Here is a 20,366-nt window from a genome sequence, read left to right on the forward strand (position 1 = left end):
CCATATATATATGGGTTACAATACTTAAAGAATAAGTAAATCCTAATAATTCTCTAAATCTATCTTAATGACAAAATATCAAAGATTATGAAATAAGACATTAAATAATCTCCATATGCTCCTGCATCAAACTCCCCTGGTTGGAAAGAATTCGTCCTCGAATTCGAACCATTGATCCAAGAAAATCGAGACAAAATGTGCCATTGTCTCCAGTGGCATTGTTATTGGTTTGGACTCTTCCAAGTTTGACAACAGTTGCATACGTAGAACTAGTGCTGCTACTGTTCCGGCTAACCATAACTTCCATTACAGTTTTATATTCAAGCCTGATGTAGCTGCAAGCTTGTCTTCTTCTTCCTCATGCGAGCAATGCCTCACTGTTTCCCGGGGGCGTCTGAGTCTATGCCAGTTGTATAATGGACCTCCATCTCCTACTCTTTATGTGTAGGACTTGAAAGAAGATGATCATGAGGTGGATGGAGTCGGAGGCAAAATTGTGAAATGGTGTTTGAAAGAGAATCTAGTCCTGAACGAAGCAATGGTGAGGACATCCATTTTGGTTTAGCCGATCGAGGCTGTGACAATTGGGACATTGATACCCAATTGATCCCAAGTGCTTGAGCCTTGAGCATTTTGGAGTCTGATAATGAACGGAATGGTCTTGCTTGTTACTACACCATTGTCTGGTTGCAAGCAACTTTGGGGGTTTTGAGGTCAGCAACTCTGGTGGTTTTGAACCGGGCGATCGACGGATCGGAGAACATAGAGCGCGCTTGCTTCCATATTAATTAGTTGTGGGGTTTATATTTGGAGGGCTGGTCAATATGCCTATGGTGTTTCATGTCTTTTAATTGACTAATTGTGGGAGCTCATTTAGCTGGAGCGAGGTGCAGATCCGTTTTGTCATGTCCTAATGTGCCTTGAGGTTTACATTTAACTGTGTTTGTTTTTCTTTGTATTTGTACTTGTTGCTGCGAAAATTGATCCTCTTAATTAGTGTAACACTGCAATTTCGTAAGTCGAACTCACAACCTCTCACTTATTAAAAAGAGAGTGGAAGACTATATCGCTAAACTAAATGGTAATGGGTAAAAAAAGGAAAAAATTAGTGCAATACTGTTTCAAAGGATTTTTTGGCTATTTTTCAAGGATTTGGCTTGTCTGCTTGGACAAGCAGATGCTTGGATCTGCTTGGACATCACTAACAAGCTGACACGTCATTTATAAGCAATCCAATGGACACAAATCAGTAAGGACCAAAACACAAATCAACCTTGCCGCACCAGATCAGCCTTTTTGGCAACTCCATCCTCCTGCTCTTTTTTCTGTCTTTCTCTTTTTTGGTTCCAGATGCAACCCCTTGTTCATATGATTCATATCATTGATGGGCATCATAAGTCAAATATATGGCATCAATGGTATGCATGAACTCTACCTTGCATATGCATGAGGATGTAAGATATATGTAAACGATAATTATCATAATCAAACCATCATCATCCGTTTTTGAGCTTCCGGGTCCTGGACAACCAAATTTCAATTAAACACAAATCAGATCACTAGGATGTAACCCAAACCCAGCCATTCAGTATCGCAATAATCATCTCCAGACACTCGCAGGTCCCCTACGCTCAATAACTCAGTCCTCCTTTATTCGCGGTCGCCTAGTTCGCACGTCCAACCCGCTTCTTCTGGACCTTCGATGTCATTACTCAAACTTCCGGCGACGCCCATTCTCTCGCCGGATACCGGTCTCTCATTACTTCAAAAACCCATACAAAGTTCGCCGAACCACCGCCAAATACCATGCCTGGCCATCTCAATCCGTTCAGCACGAAGAGAGATACGCTATGTGTGGTGTAGGATTTGTGTTTTGGACTTCTTTGATTACTGTCCATTGGATTGCATATGAATGACGTGTCATCAATCGGTGATATCCAAGCAAATCCAAGCTAGTGCTTGTCCAAGCAGACAAGCCAAATTCATTTTTCAAGTAGTGGAAACTGATGGACGTGTTGGGCACGAAAGCCCCAAATCAACAAGGTTCAAAAGTCAAAACTACAATTTGAGGCGTCATATTGGCCTCGGAATAGCTGAAAGAGTTTCAGAAATGTACCTTTTTCTTTTAAATAAATAGATTGGCGGGAAATTTATGTGAGGTAATAAAAAGGGGGGAATAATAGACTCGATATGATCGGGTTTAGCCCAAGAAAAGATGATTGGCCCATGAAAATATTACTCCATTTACTAGCTAGGCCTGTTGGCCCGTTATATGAATGTGACTAGGTTAGATTACGTATCAGTGTATAACTCAGAATTCAATTACGTCTAGGTTAGATTTGTTCTACTGATTACACTCAAGAATACTGTCCATATAATTGGTTTTTATTTTATTAAATTATCTTTTGTCAGAAATTTGTGAAACTACCTAGGTTCTTCACTCATTTTTGATGAATAAGAAGGGCTCCTATAAAGAATGTACGAGTGAAATAATTTCTCTAATAAGAAGGGAATGGGATTATATAGCTGATTAAGCTGAAAAACCTTTTCCCAAATTAATATGGTATCTTGATGATATTATCCATCTATGACATATACACCTAGCTAGTTATGTGCGGACTAGATCTCCTATTCCAATACAGTTCCATCTTTTTCCATGTGTGTGTGTATATATGTGTCGCCTCTCTTCTTCTGTAGTTTTGCTATGTAATAACCCAATAACATTGTTTGATGAGCTCTCTCAAAGTTTATGCCCCAATGACAGATATTACTACTAGCAAACGAAGCGAAACTGTAAGCTCTGAGTCTGTTGCAGCACCACAAGACCTGATCGATGAACTCCCTGAGTCTTTATTGGTTGAAATCCTTTGTCGACTTCCACGCAACACTATTATTCAATGCAAAAGTGTCTCCAAATATTGGTCGACTCTCATCTCTCAACCTTGTTTCCATGCCTACTTTTTAAGCCTCCAAAAACGAAGTCCCCCTTTGGAAAGTATGCTTCTGTTTGTCCATACCGCTGCACATGAAATAGAGTTATTCACATTTCCACGGGAGCAGATCAGGGTGTCGAAAACACACAAATCCCATCAGACATACAAGGTTTGGGCAGGGACTTGCAATGACCTAGTTTTGCATTGCGCAACTCCGACGTTTCAGAGGTACTGCTATTACATCAGCAATTCATACACCAAGCATTGTGTTACTCTTCCTCCCGCCCCTCAATGCCACCAAGCCCATGTACTCGTGGGGCTCATATGCGATTCCTACCATAGGTGCAAGGTTGTGCGAATTCTCGAATGTGAGAAAGAATCTGCATTATTCAAGGTGGAGATCTTCTCTTCCGAAACCTATGAATGGACACAAGCAGTAGTTCCATTCCCGCAAGACCTTACATATGATGATTTTAGAAGCAGTGTCGACAATGTAGCCATTGCTTGCAATGGAACATTGTACTGGTTAGTCTCCAATGGCCTTGTTATTGCTTTGGACCCTTCCGAGTGTGACAACATATGCAGTTTTATATCCAAGCCTGATGTAGCAGCAGGCTTGTCTGCTTCTTCGTCATGCGAGCAGTGCCTCACTGTTTCCGGGGGGCGTCTTCGTCTATGCCAGTTCTATAATGAACTTCCATGTCCTATTTTTTATGTGTGGGACTTGAAAGAAAATGTTCATGAGGTGGATGGAGTTGGAGGGAAAAAGGTGCAATGGTGTTTGAAAGAGAAGATTGTCCTGGACAAATTCATGGCGAGGATGTATTGGAAGCCTTTGGCTTTGGACCCAAATGATGAAGATATATTGTATACACTGCTTTATTATCCTCGCAAAAATTCCGAAGATTCACTTCTCTGCAAGCAGAATATTCGAAAGTTTGCATTAGTGTTTCCCATGCTCTGCAAACGTATGCCAGTGCAGAACCGGATAGAAGCTTTTCCAATTGTGATGCCAAGGCAGCGGTTGCCGACACCAGTTCCTAGAGTGGATATTTACCAAGAGAAGATATGCGACTCTTTGCGCTTTGGGGAGAAAAATGGAAGTCCCATTTGAGTACTTGTTCAAGAAACATTAAACATTTCTATGTATTCTTAGTTACTTATTGATCATTAATAGATATTTGGCCTGTTACTTTGAGACTCCACTTCTACTGTATGCTGTTACTTCTATATGCACGCATGGTTCCTTTCATTTGGTTTGAAAGCATTTAGAGATCTCTTACAAACCTCTATCATTCACAAAATGGAAATCATACTATTATATAGTGTACTGAAGTGGTAATACTGAATCGTATTGTTTGTAATTTTGTTCTAATAATTGTAATTAGAAAATGTACAACCATTTTACAATTTTTTAAACAAATTGTTCTCATAGTTATAATTTTGTTTAAGTTCATGTAAATAGTGCAAATAAATATGGTAAATTTGTTCTCAATATTGTAATTTGATTTATAACATTGTAATTTTTGTTCAAATACATGTAAAATAAAAGTAGGATATACATCCCAATACCATAGCTTGTCTCTAGTGTACTGGCATGGTTTGATTAGTAAGACAGTTGGAGCCGATCAGTATTGAACCTTCCGTTGCAGAGCACAAGTACATCCTAGGGCTTCTTGCCTTGCATGGGAGTACGTCTTTACAGAATTGTTGCCTTCATTAAGGCCGCCGGCGACCATATATAATGGATCATCCTCCGGCAAGACCTACGGTTCCTTTCGTAACGGTACTACCGGCCTGTCACTATTAGCACAGCAACAATACTAGTGCATATATATAGATCAATCCAGGATTATTAAGGACCTAAACCTCTTAAACAAACGAACCATAATTTGTACAAGTGCTGCCAGTTTCATGCAATAAAGTGAATAAACTCCTTAAATAACACAAAGATCGAATAGGATTCTGACTTTGATAGTTAGGCTTATTTATGAAATGCAGATGCAAGCATGCATGTAATGAGGATAGAAGAAGCACCCCTTCCAATTTCAGACGCAGAAATTTTCTTGTAAATTTTTTTTTATTTTTTCGCTGAATGATCGAGTATAAGCGAATAAATTGCATATCACTCTATTTTATTAATAAAAGAAAAAAGAAACAAAAGAGGGGGGATGAAAACCAAAACCTCCCAAAACAAATTACAGACTAGCTGAAACGAATTTGAGGCATACCTCTAACATCGTTATTATAAGAAAATAATATAAAAGGTGGAGGCTCATCCCCCCGTATTAACTCAGAATATGACGTACTTTGATTTGCCAGAGCAATTTTGATTTGCTTGTAAAATTGTTCATTCTAAAGACATTTTGATCTGCACTATATGCCAGATTAATTGCGACAAGATTCCCTTGGGGTCTGCTCCATTCATGTATCTGGGTGCCCCTATTTTTCATGGCAAACCTCGTGCTTCTTATTTCCATCAGATTGTTGACAAAATAAGGATAAAGTTATCGAGTTGGGTGAGTTCTTTTTTGTCAATGGCAGGACGTTTGCAGCTTATCAAGTCTGTTATTTTTAGCATGTTGGTATACACTTTTCAAGTATATGAATGGCCTGTGTCTATGGTGCGAAAAATTGAGGTATGGTGCCGAAACTTTCTGTGGTCTGGCTCAATTGATAAAAGAGGGATCCCTCTTGTGGCTTGGAAGTCTTGTTGTTCCCCAATTGCAGAAGGTGGCTTGGGGCTCAAACAACTAGTTCTGCTTAATCGATCTCTCTTATTGAAACGTTGTTGGGAAATCTATACAGCTCAATCTGAGGGTTGTGCTTTTATTCGCAATCGTTTCTCTAGACGGAAATCTTATGCTCCTTCTTCTATATGGCCTGGTGTTCGTCAATTCTGGAAGACTGTTCAAGATAATTCTCAATGGTTAATTGGTTATGGGAATGGAATTTACTTTTGGCCGACAAGTTTATGGGTAGGCCAATAAATGAGTTCTTTGGTTCTAATGTGTTGATGCAGGATAACTCGGATTTGGTGTCGAAATATATAGACAATGGTTCATGGAATCTTCCTCCATTACTACAGTTGCACTACCCAGCCTTATGTGGTAGGATCAATCAAGTCCCTGTGTCAGAAGATCCTTTAGTTAATGACAAACTTATATGGACCTCTTCAGCCTCCGGTGAGTTAACCACAAAACAAGCCTATACTTTTATGCGGCATTCTTCTAATCCAGTAATTTGGGGTAAGAGATTATGAGCTAAATATATTCTGCCAAGAATGTCTTTCCTAGCATGGAAGGTGTTAAGAGGTAGAGTTATTTCTGATGTTTTACTTCAGCGTCGAGGTATTCCTTGGGTTTCTAGATGTGAGCTTTGTGGTGTTTGCTCGGAGACTTTGAATCATACTTTCCTCTCTTGCTCGTTCACTGCATCAATTTGGAGTCACTTTGGCTCTATTTTTGAGTTAGGTATGATTCCTTCTTCTATTTTGGAGCTTTATGGGTTGGGTTTGCAGAATGGAAGAAGTCCTCAATTAATGGAACTATGGCTTATTTGCTTTACCTCCATTTTGTGGTTTGTTTGGCATGTGAGAAATAAAACCAGATTTGATGGTTGTCGCTTTTCAGTTGAAGTTGTTTGCAAGCTAATATCAAGTCATATAAGAGCCACTAGTCATCTTACAACGGGTCATATGCATAACAGTGTCCAGGAGCTACGAATTTTGAAATGTTTTGGAGCCCCATGTCGACCTCGTGCCACTCCTAGAGTGGTTGAAGTTAATTGGATTCCTCCTTCTCTTGGGTGGGTGAAGATAAATTCTGATGGCTCTTGGAAGCATGAAGAGGGAGTGGGTGGTTATGGTGCTATTTTTAGAGATTACAAGGGCCACTTTCTAGGTGCTTTTGCCTCTAATCTTGAAATTCCTAGTTCAATTTCAGCGGAGATAATGGCTGTTATTAAAGCTATTGAGCTTGCTTGGGTTCGTGATTGGAAGCATATTTGGTTGGAAGTTGACTCATCTTTGGTACTTGATTATATTCGCAGACCTTCTCTTGTTCCTTGGCCTCTTCGAGTTCGTTGGTTGAATTGCTTATACCGAATCTCTAAAATGAATTTCAAGGCTACTCATATTTTTCGTGAAGGGAATAAGATAGCTGATGCTCTGGCAAATCAAGGTACGTCATGCTCTGAATTGATATGGTGGGATGAGCCTCCACCTTTCATATTATTGTCTTATAATAACGATGTTAGAGGTGTGCCTCAATTTCGTTTCAGCTAGTCTGTCATTTGTTTTAGGAGGTTTTGGTTCTGATCCCCCTCCTTTGTTTCTTTTTTCTTTTATTAATAACATAGAGTGATAGGTGATTATTCGTCTATCCTCGATCATTAACCAAAAAAAAACAATTGCGACAAGAGACATCTGACCAAATTTTTGAGGTTTTTACATAACCGCTCGAAGGAGTTGAACATTTCTCTGATCTCTCTGGGAAACTTCGTGCATCTTTATCTATCTGGGCAATATTGACATCTTCCTTCAGCTTCTACCTCTTCTGATTTTGTAGCCATTGATTAGTTAAGAGTCTTGTAACGGCACATAGATTGTGTCAACCCCTCTAGATTATCTCCTCTATTGAAACTGAAAAATGTTTTTAATTTAGTTTCTATTTTTCATATTTTTTTTGTCGAATAGTAATTTCAGATTCGATTAGTCAATTATCATATCAAGAGAGGTGTTTCATTTCAACAAAGGGACCAATAATTATCATATATGCGTCAATTCGTTTTGGTTTCGCAATAATCAAACCCTATCAACCCCATAAATTTCATTGTTCCAAATAAGTTGATATCTATGTTCTTCTAGTAGCATATTGTTGACTTTGCCAAACCAAGATGTGACACCCTAAAAAATGTCCCAATTGCAAATTTATAACTTGAACAGATGGCAACGATACCCTCTTCACGTTTGTTTAAGCACAGAAGCTTCTTTCAGTCTACAGAATCAGCCCGCCATTGGAAGGTTCTACATAGAAGCTTCACATTTCCAGTCTTTTATATATGTTATGGTTAAAGGACCAAATAATCTAAGCCGTGTTGAATTTTTATACCCCAATAATCTTTTGTTTGATTGGGTACTAAGAAATCTTCAAAACCTTTCAAACGACCTTTGTGTGTGTATATAGAGGAGCAGATACCATTAGAAACACTACCACCACCACCTGTGATCTCTAGCTTCTATCAGATTTCAATCTCTCTCCCAAACCAAGACTGAAACAAATGGCTTTCTCTAAATCCATGACCTTGTTAGCTACTCTTCTTGTTCTGCTACCTTTGGCAACTTACGCTTTGGACTGGCCGGATATTTCTCCTTCTGTTGCCAGTAAGTACTGAGTTTCAGCCTCAATCGATCTTCTGTACTAAGACACATACAAGCAAATCGAAACATGTACCTGCAAACATATGTTACTTTCTTCTTATTTATATTCTTGTTTGGATGTCACTTTGCAGCTGAAATATGTAAACAAGTCGAGTGTGGAAAAGGAAATTGCAGCTTCGACGCCAGTGCGCCTATGGCCTACACCTGCGAGTGTGACAAAGGATGGAAGCGAACTGCTGAAGGCAACGATGATCTTAAGTTCCTCCCTTGTGTCATCCCTAACTGTAAGAACTTTTTTCTTCTATATATAAAACGAGGATTATGTGATATTTGCTTTTCCATGAAAGCCGTTTCGCGAAAGCTAGCTATCTGCTTATATATCTATACTCATATTTCATGGTTCTACAGGCACACTGGAGTACAACGATTGCCAAGCACCCCCTAAAGTTCAAAATTACACAGAAGTCCCACGCAACTTGTCTTTCTTTGATCGTAAGTACACAAAACCAACCGCAGTTAATTAATTTGTTCAGTCTTTTATCACCAACAACTAGTAAACTAATTTCTCTGTGCTGTTATGTGTAGCTTGCACTTGGGTTTACTGTGGAGAAGGTACATGCGTCAAGAACTCTACCTATTTATACTCACCAGAGTGTAAATGCAACTCAGGGGCTACTAATCTTCTCGGCGTCACTGTGTTCCCCTGCTACAGTGAATGTAAGAGACACTAAACCGCTATTTTCATCGGAACAATCAAATCACAAGATTGAGAATGGAGAAACTAATAGAAGCCAACTCTGTTTTCTTTCTTCTTCTGCAGGCACACTTCAACCTGACTGTGCAGCCCTTGGAATCAAAGTTGCAAACTCGACTAGTACCTCTCCCGATGGAACAACAACTGACAGTAACAAAGGTGAGATTGACTGTCCAGAAAACACCAATGTTATCTTAGCAAGAACAGCATATAATACACAAACAAAGACCTCTTGGTGTCTTCCATCTGGTTTAGGCAGGCCAAACCCATCTTAAAATACTAGTTTGTAGATCCTTTTTTTTCTTGGAGAGTTGTTGGGGTTTTAAGGATTAAGACTTGGTCAAGGACTTGAGGCTTCATATCTTAACAGCTTTACGCAACTGACTTTAAAAAGGCAATATAAGATATATTAAGCATTACACAGAAGCAAAAGAGCATTTAGACTTGGTACTTCTGTTCACATTTTCAATTCAACAATGGTAGGCACACATATGTATATTGATACCTTACTGGTTTGTTCTTGTTTTGCAGCTACCGACTTCATGCCAAGCAAATTCCAGTTGATGGCTGTAGTGATGGTGTCTGTTGGTATGCTGCTGTGAGAGTAGGGCTCGTAATCTACATTTGTTCGAGTTAATTTCATCACACATGAGCTTGATATACTTTAGGTTAATCTGATTGTTGTAGCATTCCTTGATTTTTCCCCTGTTCTTCATTTTGTGTAAAGTCAGATTGTATCAATAAGTAAAAACATTGTCATACTCGGATGACAGTCATACATATGTATAAACATTCCTTCTATACTTTGATACATTGTTATGAGTACATGATTTTTCCTTGTCTATGTTTCTTCTTGAATTCTAGCAAAACAATCTAAAAGATCTGAACTAAATTCAGGAAATATATAAGAAGCAACCTCAATTGCTAAACCGTATTAATTAAGTGGTTCAACAATGAAATTGACAATGCTTCATTTCCAAGTACTTTCATTTTGAACTTGGTTACAGTTCCACATAATGAGTTCAGATGACTGTGCACGTTTCATGTTCTTCATGAGAATCCAAATAATGATAAAGAAAGACTTAATTACCTCCTCTTCGTGTCGTAAAGCTAACATAGATTTCAACAGAAACAATACAAAAACAACTTGGCCTTTCTAATCCCAACAAATCTTTTAACTACTACTTCAGACTTCATATGAAGATGAAAGTTGGAAATGGTACTTAAAGCAGAGCTTTTTTCAGGAAAAGTATGGCTACTGTAGTTCATGGAGAATATCATTCTAACCATGCTAGTTTGCTCTCCCCCAGAAATCCACAAACATGACTGTTAATTGTGATCTAAGATACCAAAATCAATGAAGGCAATTGATTCCAATTATTTGACATTATTCCTAAGCTACGGATCCAAATCAAGAGGCTTTACAGACAGTAAGAGCATGAAATGCCAAACTATCAATAGATAACCTATCATCGATGTAATAGTACACAAATGCAGATGCAATTTCACCAGTAACTACATTGCATATCAAGAAGAAAGCACATAGGAGATTCAAATACTCACCACCACCGAAAGTGCTAAATCCCATCGGTTGGTCTTAATATCTACTTCATAAAGAGATTCTGATGACTATGCACACTGCATTTTATCAATGAGACTCAAATATTGATGAAGACAAGTATTGCTCGACCTTGTTTTACCTCCAATCAGTGCCGGAAGGGTTATATACATCTTCTTCTTTTTTCTCATTTTGCACAAGTAAACAACATCCCAGTTCCCCAAGCTTCAACTTCTAATCCAAAGTAGACAGAATCTCTACTTTAAATTCTAGTTCAGATTTGAATATATACAAACTGGAAAATTAGCTAATGGAGGAAATCATCTTATTGCCATTTATGTACTTCACCCTTTTCCATAGATATCCATCAAGTATGAGCTAAGATAGTAAGATACCAAAGGCATGAAGGTGATTCATTTCCAGTTATTTCAAGTTATTCCACATTTCAAGGTAACAAACTTCGGTACTATTCTACTGATCATCAAGATGTTTTACAAAGAAAACGAGCACCAAATCCAAAAGTCTAATAATTGCAAATAAATGAATGAAGTAAAAGTCTCATTAGCAGAAAGTTTTGACATTGAACAGATGAATACGCACCCCCTTGAAGCATGGAAGCTTCTTTCAGTCTAAAGACTCAGCCTAGCAGCAGAAGCTTCTCCAAAGAAAGCTTGTCAAATTTTCAATTTGTATGTTAAAGCACCTAGACGTTTTGATTTTTATACACGCGTAACCTTATTCTTTGTTTAACAAATATTCAAAAGGTTCCAAAACTTGTATATATAGAGGCAATTGTACCATTATGAACAACAACAGAAACATACAGCATCCATCACTTATTCTCTAGTTTCTATCAGATTCTATCGCTCCTTTCTATTGTTATTGTTCCTCAATGGCTTTCTCAAAATCCATGGCCCTTTTAGCTACGGTTCTTGTACTGCTCCCCATGGCTACTTTTGCAGTGGACTTGCCAGCTATATCTCCTACTGCTGCCCGTAAGTACCGAATCTCATCCCCTTCTTTGTCGAAACATATCATGCAAACTATTCTTTTTTATATATCTTCATGTTCAATAAAATTCAATCTACAGAGGAAATATGTAAACGAGTGGAGTGTGGAAGAGGAACATGCAATTACAACTCCAGTGAGCCATTACTCTACACATGTGAGTGCGAAACTGGATGGAAGCGAACCGCAGAAGGAAATGATACTCTTAAGTTTCTTCCTTGTGTCATCCCTGAATGTAAGTACTTGGCTCTCTTATTGTAGAAAGATGTGCTTCTAAATCTAGCTCTAGTGCTCTACTCATCTCTGCGCCATTTTTCGTCGTTTTTCAGGTAACCTGGACTACAATTGCCAAACACCACCTAAAGTTCCTAATTACACACAACTGCCAAGCAACTTATCTGCATTTGACCGTATGTACCATAAAACTAAACACAATCATCATATCTGTTGGTTCAGTCTTATATCCACAGACTGTTTAATTCTGTGCTTTGTGTATAGCTTGCTCCTGGGTTTACTGTGGAGAAGGTACATGCGTAAAGAACTCTACCTATATATACACACCGGAGTGTGAATGTAATGAAGGGGCAGACAATCTTCTAGACATCTCAGTATTCCCATGCTACAGTGAATGTAAGAGATACTATACTCCTATAAAGTAACCAACACTAAACTGAAGGAAAAATTGATAGGAGTTAGCTCTGTGATCTATCTTCTTGTTCAGGCACACTTCAACCCGACTGTGAACGCCTTGGAATTGAAGTTGCCAATTCAACCACCTCTACTGACGGAAATGACAGTAACAAAGGTGAGATTAATGTCCATGAAAAATCCATATTTGATTTCTGTTGATGCAGTTCTGCTAATTAATTTCAATTTCAACCACTATACTAATAAAACCAGTGAAAAGCCACACCTAGATTCTGCTAGGATAATACCTGAGCAGGAACACCGAACACCTAGACTTCTTGGTTTCCTGATGTATTAGGTAGGTCAAACCCAACTTCTGAGAAATAATAGATTCTAGAATTTAATTTTCTGGGTATGTTACTGGTGTTAAGTTTAAGACTTGGTCATGGACTTGACGTTTCAAAATTGACAACTTTATGCAATTGACATTTAATGGGCTCTAATATATTGGTACCTTACTGGTTTGTTCTTGTTTTCCAGCTACCGACTTCATGCCAGGCAAATTCCAGTTGATGACTATAGTGATTGTGTCTGTGGGTATGATGCTGTGAAATCAGGGTTCATGATCCGTGTCATACAAGAGATTGTGCCCTACATTTGTTCGAGTTTCATCATACATGAGTTCATATACTTTACATTAATTTGATTCTTGTAACATTCCTTTTCCCCAGTTCTTCATTTTGTGTTTGTATCAATAAGTCAAAACACAGTCATACTGGATGACTGACATGTATATTGACCGCTAAACTCTGTAGAAAGATTGTTACTTGTACAACCTTTCATTTCTCCTCCCTCTGTTATTCTCGACTAAATCGAGCAAACTATAGTTACTACACTAGCTAACATGATTCAAGTAACCTTCACGGAAAAACCGAAAAAGTCACCAACCCTTCATTACAAAATATCTGATGGCTTTCTAAGAGAATATATGATACCTTAATATATGCCCTTGCAGATATATAGCCTAACAGCCACACGGCTAATGTGGCATAGACGAGAACCTGAACCGCAGAACCCTGAACAATGAACTGTTGTTCCTTAGCTATTATTGTCCTTTCAACTTGGTCACAGTGCCCAAATAAGGAGATTAACAAATTGCATTTCATTCACAGAGACTCAAAATACTGAAGAAAAGGCTAGACCTTGTTTTACCTCCTTCCAGTGACATACTTCAACAGAACTTCTTGGTTCTCCAAACATTCTCAATATGCAACTAAACAACCCCCAAGTTCCTAAGTTTAACCTACTAATCGTAACCAGATGTGATCTAGTAAATACTAGTTAAGGTTGAAACTAACATATTAGACACTGAATTGAAAGGCAGAACCCACATAAATAAGGGCAACTGTTAGTTCACTCTCCTCCATAAATACTAGTTCAAAGTTGAAACTAACATATTAGACATTATCAATATGAAGAAAATCATAGTAAACATGTTAGTTCACTCTCCTCCACAGACATCCATAACCAAGACTGACAGTTACACTAAAGCAAACATACCAAAAAAAAACCATGAATGCAATTCATTTCAAGTTATTTCATACTATTCCACATTTCAAGTTTCCACCTTTAGTATCATCTCTAATCTACCAAATCCAAAATCAACATGCTTTACAAACAACAAACACCACCAAATCCGAAAAAAACCCTCTATCAATCATCCATATATCACCAATCTAAACAATACACCAATAATCATTTTTGCACAACAAATAACTAGTAATACAAAGAGAGGTTTCCATCACTCACCTCCACCAAAACTCACTTGTTCATCACCTCCACTCCTTCCTTCCCGGCAATGATCACCGCGGTGGCCATATTCAAAAACAGCCCGTGCTCCACAACCCCCTCGAGCACTGAAATCTCCTTCCCGGCCGCAGGCCCATCTTTAATCGGAGTCTTGAAGTACAAGTCCACAATGTAGTTGTAATTATCCGTCACATACGGTGTGTCCCCCTCCATCCTCAGCTTAGCCTCGACGCCTTCTTCTTTAAACAGCTCCTGCAGCCTGATCAGATTATACTTCCAGCAAAACTGCACCACCTCCACCGGCATTGCCAGCCCGCTCCCTCCGAGCCCCGTCACCAGCTTCGTCTCGTCGGCGACGACAACGAACTTCTCCGACGCCGCCTCCACCATCTTCTCCCTCAGCAACGCGCCGCCGCGGCCTTTGACCAGGTCAAGATTGGGGTCGACCTCGTCGGCGCCGTCGATGGCGAGGTCGATCCTCGGGTGGTCGTCGAGGATCGAGAGAGGGATCCCGAGGCTGCGGGCTTGGTCCTCGGTTCGTTTTGAGGTCGGGACGCCGACGATGTCGGTGAGTTCGCCGGATTTGAGAAGCTCGCCGAGCTTGGAGACGACGAAGGCGGCGGTGGAGCCGGTGCCGAGGCCGAGGACCATGCCGGACTTGACGTACTCGACGGCCTTGTCGGCGGCGAGCTTCTTGAGGTCGTCTTGGGTGAGGGCGGGGACGGTGCGGGCTTTGATGCAGAGAGGGCGGTGGGTGCGCAGGTTAAGGGTTTTGGGGGTGCGCAGGATAGCGGAGTGGGGGGAGATGAGGGATAGGGAGGAAGCCATGTTTTGGGTGGAGAAGAGTGAAAGAGTGAGGTGATGAAGAAGAAGAGGTTGGGTTTTAGCTTTGATTTTTCCCCCTTCCCCTGGTTTTTGTTTTCTTTTGATCTTGTTGGGTTGGTTTATATAGTTTTGGGGGTTTAGATATTGTAAAAGGTTTATGCTTTTGGATCAAGATGGGACCTTTCTTTCTGGTTTGGGTGGTTGGTGGTGACTTGGAATTTTGTTGGGTGAGACATCCCAAGTTGATTACTTTCTGGTGAGAGATGAGTCTGTTGGGGTGTGTAACCAATTATAATAATTATAATAAGTGGTCTAATGATCGAGCGTCTAATAGGAAATTTTTTCATTCTTGTTTGATTTTTGAAGCTGTTAAAATGAATAGGGTCATAGACGTTAATGGATTAATTTATGCGTCTAGAACGCATTCGTTAATACAATGTATAACGTAAATGGTTTGTTTTAAAGTTATAGATCTAATGATGCAACGAAGAGAATGTAAGTTTAAACAATAGTTAATACTCAAATATTTCTCTATATTTTGGTCTAAAGATATAGAGAAGGGTGAGAAAAGAAAATGGGAAAAAGAGTAATTTTTTTTTCTTTACAAGGAAAATGAACAGAGTAGATTCATTGGAATTGGGAGTGGTAAGCATTGATCAGTGTTTGAAGGGGTGAAATGTCACAGTTCAATGTACTATATTGATCTGGTTAATTAGTTGTTACCATCTGTTATTCAAACTGCTTTAAGCGGTTGATGAGTCTGCTGACTAACAGCTTGTGGATCTGGGTTGGTGATCTCCCTAGTTCTGCATCAAGCATTCAAGTGGTGCTGCTCTAGACCGTACCAAGCAGTTTCTTATAATTTTACTGCACCGTTTACCTCCAAATTTTACAGTGGTCATGGCTAAATCTTAAAAGTAATCTCAATACACCACAAGCCAAGTACGTAATATCAAGTTCAAAAGTTCCATATTTTTTTTTCAAAGAATTACAAAATTTTATTTTGTGGAATCATAAGCAAAAACATACAAACAAGTACTGCTGCATATGATCTTCTTTTTCATGTTCTAAAATGATTTTGCTGCCATGATATCCTGCTTGCTTTTTGTATCGCCATTAGGAAACTAGGCAAGGATCAAAGCCTTCTGTCTTTCCTATCTTACTGTCGCTGCTCATATATCTGCATATAAGCCTCAGAAAGGGCAACCATCTGAGGAAGTGCTTCAGAGACATGTAGATCCTGCATCTCATACCATACTTCTTCCGACTTTCGTTGTACAAATACTCTGTAGGATCCTTCACCAGGTTTATTTTTATGAGGTTCACCATCATGAACAATATTGCCAATCAAATCATACTTTGTATGCAATCTCTCATTCTCCTTGGGGGTTGGCAAAGGGATGTAGTCTCTCAACTCCAGGTTCTTCACAGGAAAGTTGACTAGTGTGGGGTTCTTCTCCACAAACGAGTTGTTCTTTGTGAATCTTTTCATGTGCAGAATCAGATACCGTGGTAATCTGGTGACGCGATACCGTTGTTCTTCAGTGACAGTCTCACCATCAAATTTCTTCATAATGTTGAACAGCGGGACCTGCGGTATCATGTTTCTCTCCATCACATCTTTAAAAAGTGGCGCTGGGGGCATATCCAATCCAAGCATTAAGAAAGTCTTTCTGCAACTTTCTGTGACAAGTACTCCTCCATCTGCATCAATGTGGCTTTGCTCTAGTTCCCCCTCAAAGCAGTCATGAATGATGCTCGTGTTCTTCTCAGTTTTAAGATCTGAGTGAAGTGTATTGAGCAACCATAACATGAACTCAGCAGGGTCAGACGGCGCTCCTATTCGAAACCGATTCTTACTGGCTTTCATAACTGCCTGCAGGAACTCATGAGGACTCACCTGTCCTTTAAAGTTTCGTGCATGCCATATCTTCCTTGTAAGCTCCCCAAATCGATGAACAAGCGGAGACTTGCAATGTTCATAGTTCTTTGGTATAAGAAAGAAGTTTCTTAGTGGCGAAACTCTCATTAAGGATTGAACAGTGACATTCACAAAATCACTTTGCTTAATGTTATTTAACCCTACCATTCCAGCAAGGTAATCAGAACCATCAAGTGCCCTAGACCACTGCTTGTTTCCATCAATCTTCTCAACCTGTTCCTCAGTAAACTTTGGGTTAAGAACATGTCGAATGTCATCCAATGATGGATCACTAATTTCATATCCATCAGGAAGGCAATATACCCTCTCGGTTCCAAGATTTATGAACACATGGTGTCCTGCTTCAAGGCTATGCGTATATGCGTGGGACTTCCTTCCTCTTCCTTGGTAATATTTTCCACATACCAAGCATGCATACACGTTCAAGTTCGATAGAGAAACCGAGCAATACTTCTCAAAATCAAAATCCAAAACCTGGCGATTAACAGCATCAAGATATGGGCAGTCTCTCCTAACTTGAATTTCACGGCGAGAGACTACTGGAGGCGAAGAGGCCGGCGATACTTCCTCGCTCACTTTCTGCCTCTTCGAGTTTAACAAGTACCCTTCCCCTTCATTATCTTCATGTTCTCTCTTCGAACTCATTCTCTTGCCTCAGTTCAAATCTCACCGCGAAACTTGCACAAACTTAATTACAAGTAAGAAACCCTAGATAAGATAAATAAGAGAAAGCTGCTAAGTTTGATTGATAATAATAAGATGCCTTAATACTGATAAGCGAAGTCTTACGACAACTAATAACAAAGCCTAAAACCTCACGGATTAAAGTAAATCAAATCCAAAACAGATTAGAAAACCTAAAATCGCTCGAAAATGTATTTCTATGTATCTACTACAATAAAGCCAGGCAAAAGTTCTTCAAAAAGACTCCATGGGGTTCTTGAGATTCTAGATCAGCAGCATATTCAGGTTTAAGAAAGATCTTCCTCCCATAAAATGTGATCGAGTGGCATGGGAGTTACTTTCTTCACAAACAACATTGTTGTCCGCGAAAGAAATCTGTCCTACTAGTAGGCAAAAGAGTTTTCAACACAAAGATGATAACATTCTCGCAGATCGCTAGTAACATTACCTGCCCTCCCTCGGCACAAACCGTGTTCTCCATCATAGAACTCGTATGCAGACCACTCCCTCTCCCTCTCTAGCTAGGTTCGGCTCCTTCTGCAAGAATTCAATTCATTCATACAAACTCGTTTCACAATTCAAGCACGAGATTAAGAGAGGGAGGGTGAGGTTATTACCAAGGTGGAGTGGAGTGGACGTTCCACCAGACGAGGCTCCATCGGAACCGCTGGTGTAGAGCGTCACGGCAGATCATCACCGCGGCCGAGCAAGTCTTTTATTTTTTTTTAAGGGTAGACCCCACTCCCCGTCTATCGCACGCCACGTGTCACCGCCTAGACATACGCGTCTCCATCTAGCCCGCATTTGTTTTTAGTCTGTTTACTGATTTACTTTTCAGTCTTTTTTAACTTTGATGAGTGGACCCCGCAGCCCACGACAGTTGTCACCGCCTAGACACTACACCTTTTCACCCAGCCCGCATAATTTATTTTAGTCTCTTTATCTAATTTAGTATTTTTTTTCTTTCTTTTTTAAAGAGTGGACCCTGCTAACTGTCCAGGCCCGCCATACCTCTATCGCCTTGGCCCACGATATGTCCACATAGCTCACAGCATTGTCGTTTGTCTTACCAACGACATGCCGTTAATTAGGAAACGCCTGGGAGGCTGGGACTTCCTTCCTCTTCCCTATACCAAGCATGCATACACGTTCAAGTTTGATAGTGAAAGCGAGGAATACTTCTCAAAATCAAAATCCAAAACCTGGCGATTTTCCTAAACAGAGGAGACAACTTTGTTCTTATCTTCCTAGTCCTTATGGAACGAGATTTCCCAACTCTTCTGAGGAATCGATGTGTCTCCTATACACAGAGAGATAACAAAAGGTTGAAACACAGCACAATTTTTTTTTTTCTTGAATGGCTAAAATCAGTATTGAAATCTCGACAATGACAAAAATAACATTGTAACAGCTATGAATAAGGAAACATTTATCCATATTTCTGGTCATATATGTGGATCTACGTACATTTGAGATTTTAAGATGCCAAGCCACATCTACTACTGTACTATTGAGAATTGAGATAACCAGAAGTACCGAAAATATTGAAAAGCAATTGATACTGAGAACTGTGAAGTGGGAATCGATAGAAATTGAAGGACTCAATTCTTTTCATTCATGGTCAAAAGCGGGCTCCAGTGATACAAATGGTGCATGAGCTAGCTTTTAGATTATTTACAATACTGAACTATAAAGAAATTTGGCCTGAGATCAAATGCCTCCCTTACCCAATTTGCAGCAGATTGTGTCACTCAATGTCGACTTGACACTTTTCCTTGAAGACTCCCCATAGATACATCTTTGAATTAACTCTTTGATATTTCTTGGGTAACATGCTTGAAGTGAAAATCAGAAGCTCAGCTTTTTCAACATCAACTATCATAGCTAGATCCTCCTGCATCATGCGACCGATCAAGTTGTTGAAACTCTTCTCATCTGTTTCATCTGTTTCACTGTCGGGAAAAAAATAGAGGGCAATACTCTGATCACTAGGTTCATACATGTCAAAAACTTTTGGCCACACATCAGTCCTACGAACCAAATCTAGGACAAGCCGTGTTTTTAGAAATTTCGACTCCTCCAACACTTTAGGGCAGGCTATGCTTGAGAGATGAGCAAGTCCACCAATAATTTCATGTCTCACTTTCTTTACATTGTTCAATATCTTAAGGCTTCCCCTCCAAGTTGGAATAGCAACCGATTGCGCAGCAACATGAGTAGAATGGCCATCTTCATCCATTTCCAATGCATCATCGGCAGCATCAAATTGATCTTTTTCAGGAACATGCTTTTCTTGATCATGAACTAGCTCCTGACAATTATCACAATTGATTTCACTGCCTTCATCCTCATCCTCAGCCTCTTCATTACATTCAAGTATTGTCTCCAACACCGTTTTATCCACAATTGATTGACTGTATTTCTTCTTCTCACTATTCTTTTTCATCTTCGCGGTCTTGTTGGCCTTCAAGTTCTTGTCGGTACCATCAGGAGTACTACTTGTTTCGGCAGGAGGAGAAGAGCTTTGCAGCCCTTCTCCGGTGTCCATAGATTCACAATCGTCGAGATCATCATGACAGTAAAAAGAGGTAGCTGGCTTCACCCCTTGGCAACCTTCACAGTACCACATACGTCCACCATGAAAATACTCCTCTACTGACATTTCAAGGCAATATAAATGCTGTCTATACTCCTTGCACTTACTACAGTTGACCATAACATCTTCTATCTCTCTAAAGGCTCCACTGCCACAAGTTAGGCAAGTGTTTCTAATATCCATGGTGACAACTGACAAGTCTGTAGTCAATGAATGAAAACTTTCGATTTCGCTCTCTGGAAACTATGTA

At 39.6% G+C, this 20,366-nt stretch overlaps 5 protein-coding genes across 5 annotated transcripts; 3 read left to right on the top strand and 2 right to left on the bottom strand.

The window, feature by feature from the left end:
* Window positions 1–2,757: 2,757 nt before the first annotated feature.
* Window positions 2,758–4,047, top strand: LOC101308597 (F-box protein At3g26010-like). The gene has a single exon (XM_004304694.1). The coding sequence runs from the start codon at window positions 2,758–2,760 to the stop codon at window positions 4,045–4,047; it is 1,290 nt and encodes a 429-aa protein (XP_004304742.1).
* Window positions 4,048–8,002: 3,955 nt separating this feature from the next.
* On the top strand, window positions 8,003–9,910 carry LOC101299777. The gene is made up of 6 exons (XM_004301988.1): window positions 8,003–8,316; window positions 8,445–8,597; window positions 8,722–8,805; window positions 8,899–9,030; window positions 9,134–9,226; window positions 9,599–9,910. The coding sequence occupies exons 1-6, from the start codon at window positions 8,214–8,216 to the stop codon at window positions 9,667–9,669; spliced, it is 636 nt and encodes a 211-aa protein (XP_004302036.1). The 5' UTR covers window positions 8,003–8,213; the 3' UTR covers window positions 9,670–9,910.
* A 1,436-nt stretch (window positions 9,911–11,346) lies between these two features.
* On the top strand, window positions 11,347–13,157 carry LOC101300067. The gene is made up of 6 exons (XM_004301989.1): window positions 11,347–11,620; window positions 11,716–11,868; window positions 11,963–12,043; window positions 12,132–12,263; window positions 12,355–12,438; window positions 12,801–13,157. The coding sequence occupies exons 1-6, from the start codon at window positions 11,518–11,520 to the stop codon at window positions 12,869–12,871; spliced, it is 624 nt and encodes a 207-aa protein (XP_004302037.1). The 5' UTR covers window positions 11,347–11,517; the 3' UTR covers window positions 12,872–13,157.
* A 691-nt stretch (window positions 13,158–13,848) lies between these two features.
* On the bottom strand, window positions 13,849–14,963 carry LOC101300356 (probable ribose-5-phosphate isomerase-like). Its single transcript, XM_004301990.1, has one exon. It carries the CDS (start codon window positions 14,895–14,897, stop codon window positions 14,082–14,084), a length of 816 nt encoding a protein of 271 aa, XP_004302038.1. The 5' UTR covers window positions 14,898–14,963; the 3' UTR covers window positions 13,849–14,081.
* A 1,090-nt stretch (window positions 14,964–16,053) lies between these two features.
* Window positions 16,054–17,481, bottom strand: LOC101308893 (U4/U6.U5 tri-snRNP-associated protein 2-like). The gene has a single exon (XM_004304695.1). The coding sequence runs from the start codon at window positions 17,479–17,481 to the stop codon at window positions 16,054–16,056; it is 1,428 nt and encodes a 475-aa protein (XP_004304743.1).
* Window positions 17,482–20,366: the final 2,885 nt, after the last annotated feature.

This window comes from Fragaria vesca, linkage group LG6 (assembly GCF_000184155.1).
Source record: "Fragaria vesca subsp. vesca linkage group LG6, FraVesHawaii_1.0, whole genome shotgun sequence".
In the NCBI taxonomy this organism is placed as follows: Eukaryota; Viridiplantae; Streptophyta; class Magnoliopsida; order Rosales; family Rosaceae; genus Fragaria; species Fragaria vesca.

Coding starts and splice junctions, on each gene's coding strand:
- LOC101308893 (XM_004304695.1), bottom strand. CDS start 17,481: ATGAGTTCGAAGAGAGAACATGAAGATAATGAAGGGGAAGGGTACTTG.
- LOC101308597 (XM_004304694.1), top strand. CDS start 2,758: ATGACAGATATTACTACTAGCAAACGAAGCGAAACTGTAAGCTCTGAG.
- LOC101300067 (XM_004301989.1), top strand. CDS start 11,518: ATGGCTTTCTCAAAATCCATGGCCCTTTTAGCTACGGTTCTTGTACTG. Junction 11,869..11,962: donor TCCTTGTGTCATCCCTGAAT/GTAAGTACTTGG, acceptor GTCGTTTTTCAG/GTAACCTGGACTACAATTGC. Junction 12,044..12,131: donor CAACTTATCTGCATTTGACC/GTATGTACCATA, acceptor CTTTGTGTATAG/CTTGCTCCTGGGTTTACTGT.
- LOC101300356 (XM_004301990.1), bottom strand. CDS start 14,897: ATGGCTTCCTCCCTATCCCTCATCTCCCCCCACTCCGCTATCCTGCGC.
- LOC101299777 (XM_004301988.1), top strand. CDS start 8,214: ATGGCTTTCTCTAAATCCATGACCTTGTTAGCTACTCTTCTTGTTCTG. Junction 8,598..8,721: donor CCCTTGTGTCATCCCTAACT/GTAAGAACTTTT, acceptor ATGGTTCTACAG/GCACACTGGAGTACAACGAT. Junction 9,031..9,133: donor GTTCCCCTGCTACAGTGAAT/GTAAGAGACACT, acceptor CTTCTTCTGCAG/GCACACTTCAACCTGACTGT.